The sequence below is a fragment of the Simochromis diagramma genome, unplaced genomic scaffold, assembly GCF_900408965.1.
Source record: "Simochromis diagramma unplaced genomic scaffold, fSimDia1.1 OVJJ01000176.1, whole genome shotgun sequence".
Taxonomy (NCBI): Eukaryota; Metazoa; Chordata; class Actinopteri; order Cichliformes; family Cichlidae; genus Simochromis; species Simochromis diagramma.
Window position 1 is genome coordinate 7,117,347 of NW_024386892.1, and position 3,639 is coordinate 7,120,985.

Sequence of the window (3,639 nt, forward strand, 5' to 3'; positions counted from 1 at the left end):
TCGGTTGGGAGCCGAAAGAGCCGGAAATCCCATCACTAATATCGACCAACTTCTTTTTCGATAGATTATCTATAAATAGTTAAAAGTTGAAATGTGAATAGTTGATTTTTGTATTATATGATTTATTTATTACATTTTATGTGGAGTGAATAAATAAAAGTATAGTGTAATGCTTTTACTGTTATTTAAATTCTACAAAGTGTACATTAGTATTATTATTGTATTTGTTTTATTAATTTTATTTATAGCCAAGTCTCATTTTGTTTTTAATTTTCTCTGGGTGTGACTGTTGCCCACCTGCACAGCTGGCAGACAGAAGAAAATCACAAGAGTTGTAAGATGAGGCTAGCGTGGCAAAAGGATAAGATTGATGAGCTCGTCAAAGAAAGAGACTATCTAAAGGAGCAATTAGCAGCATGTAAGTCCACTCTTAAAAACATTACATAGCTTGTCACATACTTCCTCTGCGTGAGCACTTACATAAGCATTCTGTTGAGTAATTTTGTCTGTGTTGTCTTTTTAACTGTTTTACCAGCTCTCTCAAAGGAACCCACAAGTTTTGACCAGGATTCCAGTGAGGTATTGAGCATATCTTCACTTCCCTCTGATGGGTCTTTTGATGAGAGTTCTGACTCCTCCATGAGCACAACTTCATCAGATAAAGACAGGAAGAAGAGGAAGAGGGGCAAAGCAAAAAAGCACAAGAAGTCAAAAAACATGACCAAAAACCAAGAACAAGAGGTAAAGTGATTAACTCAACAGTTTGATTTTGCATGCGGTGTGTTACGTTACTACACTATAACAATACATCAATGATTATGTTCTCTCAATTGCAGTCCAGAATCCTAAGCACGTGGTCACCCGGTATAACAAGATTTTAAGGCTGTTCAAAAGAGGAGGCACCATGTCTGCTGCCTTTAAACGTCTGGGAGTGGACCGGGACACGATTGTGGCAACTGCTCCAATTGCTGAGCTATTCATTGTTGTAGTGATGGGATTTCCGGCTCTTTTTAGAGATCCGGCTCTTTCGGTTCGGCTCACTAAAAAGAGCCGGCTCTTTCGGCTCCCAACCGGCTCTTCAGGTTGTTTTGTTGCTTTAATTAATTTATTAATAACAATAATATAAAATTATGCACAAAAGGAATTACTAACGTAAAAAAAAAAGTGGTTTTATTTATATATGTTTATATATAAATATATGCGGTGGGCCCTAGAGACAAAACACGTACAAATTCCAAAACACATTTCTAGCATGAACTGAACCTCCAAAGCAGAGCTACTAGATCACTTAAATTACACAATTGAAAGCATGTGTGTATTGTTTGTGTATTTATACACAGGCACTCATATATATTCAAATAATTAAAAAAAAAAAAGTTCATTTACCTGTTACTACCACACACCAAATCCGGTCGTTGGTACTTGCTGGCTTGTGTAGCCACAAGATAACAAAAGCTCAACACTGCGCCCAGCATCCTGGAGCACTTCTGTTGTCTTTTGTACGTGTTTTGAGTTTTTATGTGCTTCTGAGTTTTTACGTGCTTTGGAGTTTGTACGTGTTTTTACGTGTTTTGGAGTTTGTACATACTTCAGAGTTCGTACGTGATTTGAAGTTTGTATGTGCTTTGTCTCTAGGGGCCACCGTAAATATACTTTTATTTATTCACTCCACATAAAATGTAATAAATAAATAAATCATATAATACAAAAATCAACTATTCACATTTCAACTTTTAACTATTTAAATTTTCAGCTTTTTCCTTTTACAAATTTAAAGTGAAAACAACACAAAACACTGCAAACCACAACACAATTAAATATAAATTATAATATGAAAACAAAAAGAACATGCATATTCTCTGTCATATGGGCCTGCGTGAATAAACTTTCTGAATCCTTTATCATCTGCAACTGAAAATAGTTGTGGATGATTACTATACCTTTCTAATGTGACGTTGTTGTCCCTGGCTCTCTTTCTCTCTCTCTCCTTCTGGCTCTGTTCGTGTGCTACTGAGTGTAACTACCGCCCCTCCCCCCTCTGCCCAGCGTAAAGCACAAGGCTTGCGTGCAGAGTAAAGCGGAAAAAAAAGTGCGAGAGAGGGTGAGAGAAAGAAAAAAAAAAACCCACGTGACGGCTCGCGATAAGGAGCCGGCTCGCGTCGTTCACGTCAAAGAGTCGGCTCTAAGAGCCATTTCGTTCGCGAACGACCCATCACTACATTGTTGCACCTGAGAGGTTTAAAGCATTAGAAAAAAACAAACAGGGACAGAAACGTTCATTGTTTGCTACACAGCGTGCTGCAGCAAGCAGTGCAGATCCAGAAACAGAGGAAAAATTCAAAGCATATAAGTCTTCAGGGAAGTTGGTTCCTCTTAAAGCAAAGAAAGATTAGATTTTTGTTGATTTACATGATGAAACGTGGTGAGAGTCCACCATTGTTAACAGCTGTTAACAAAAAAAAGACAAGTTATATATTCCAGTTGATTGGTCAATTGTTTGTAAAAAGAAAAAATGACACACTTGATTTTTGTTTTTTATATGTTTTATTATTATTTTACTGTTATAAATTCTGCAGTTTTACTTTAATGATCACACATGTGATACACTTCATGTAAAGAGCTACAGGTCGTATAGTTTGCATCCAGCCATGTTCTGTATTACTTCAAATATTGGCTGATAGTTTATGACACTGTTTTTATTTTTGTATCAACAGTTGTGTGTCCAATCTGTAAGCATTGTTCTGATGTTTTTGTGATTGGCATCTTAAAAATACAGTGCGTTCTGGATCTACCCTGTGTGTTGTCATTTGTTTTTGTTACACTGTATTTTAGAAACTTTCACATCTATAAATAGGTTGTAAGGTATATATGGTCCCCACTTTAGATGAGCTCACTCAAAATACTTTACTAACAAGTAGCAAATGGTTTGTAACTTCTTAAATAACTTTATTAAGGTATTTATGAGTATTTATAGATAATCTATCGAAAAAGAAGTTGGTCGATAGTAGTGATGGGATTTCCGGCTCTTTCGGCTCCCAACCGGTTCTTCAGGTTGTTTTGTTGCTTTAATTTATTTATTATTAACAATAATATAAAATTATGCACAAAAGGAATTACTAATGTAAAAAAAAAGTGGTTTTATTTATATATAGTTCTCAGAACCTGCTCTTTGGGCAAAAAGAATGACAACATCACGGAACGTAAGTTTGGATAACATCATAGGAAGCTCGCGGCTCTCCAACGGGAGATTGAGAGACCAGTGTTGGACTGTTAGAACAGCTTTGAAATTCATATGAGTTGTTCACACTAAAATAAAAACCATCATCACTTCATGCGGAGACCATCTCGGCGCCAGCTGCGGCCTCAAGGCTGGAGCCGAACAAAACACCCTGATAACGACTGTGTTTAGTCTGTTCCTTCCCATTCCATGCAAGGTCACCTGGGTTGGCTGGAAGACTGTTTACTTAGCCTGGCAGGGCGAAGGACACACACACACACATACACTGATATGCACTCACTCATCCCCCCTCCCTTTCCAAACGCCTTCGATGCTTGTGCCCTCCCGGGGAAGATGGTGGTCGACTGCACCAGCGCAGACATGCTGCAGGACCGGATGCGCTGTCTGCACCGGCTCTCTCT

General features: G+C 37.9%; 1 protein-coding gene across 1 annotated transcript; it reads left to right on the forward strand.

The window, feature by feature from the left end:
• The first annotated feature begins 253 nt into the window (after positions 1-253).
• LOC120734769 (protein FAM133-like) lies at positions 254-988 on the forward strand. Its single transcript, XM_040033724.1, has 3 exons — positions 254-418; positions 536-741; positions 837-988. Exons 1-3 carry the CDS (start codon positions 340-342, stop codon positions 879-881), a joined length of 330 nt encoding a protein of 109 aa, XP_039889658.1. The 5' UTR covers positions 254-339; the 3' UTR covers positions 882-988.
• The last annotated feature ends 2,651 nt before the right edge of the window (positions 989-3,639 follow it).

Excerpts from the sequence above, each read along its gene's own strand:
- LOC120734769 (XM_040033724.1), top strand. The coding sequence starts at position 340 with ATGAGGCTAGCGTGGCAAAAGGATAAGATTGATGAGCTCGTCAAAGAA. Across the intron at positions 419-535 it reads AAAGGAGCAATTAGCAGCAT|CTCTCTCAAAGGAACCCACA; the intron begins GTAAGTCCACTC and ends CTGTTTTACCAG. Across the intron at positions 742-836 it reads CCAAAAACCAAGAACAAGAG|TCCAGAATCCTAAGCACGTG; the intron begins GTAAAGTGATTA and ends TCTCAATTGCAG.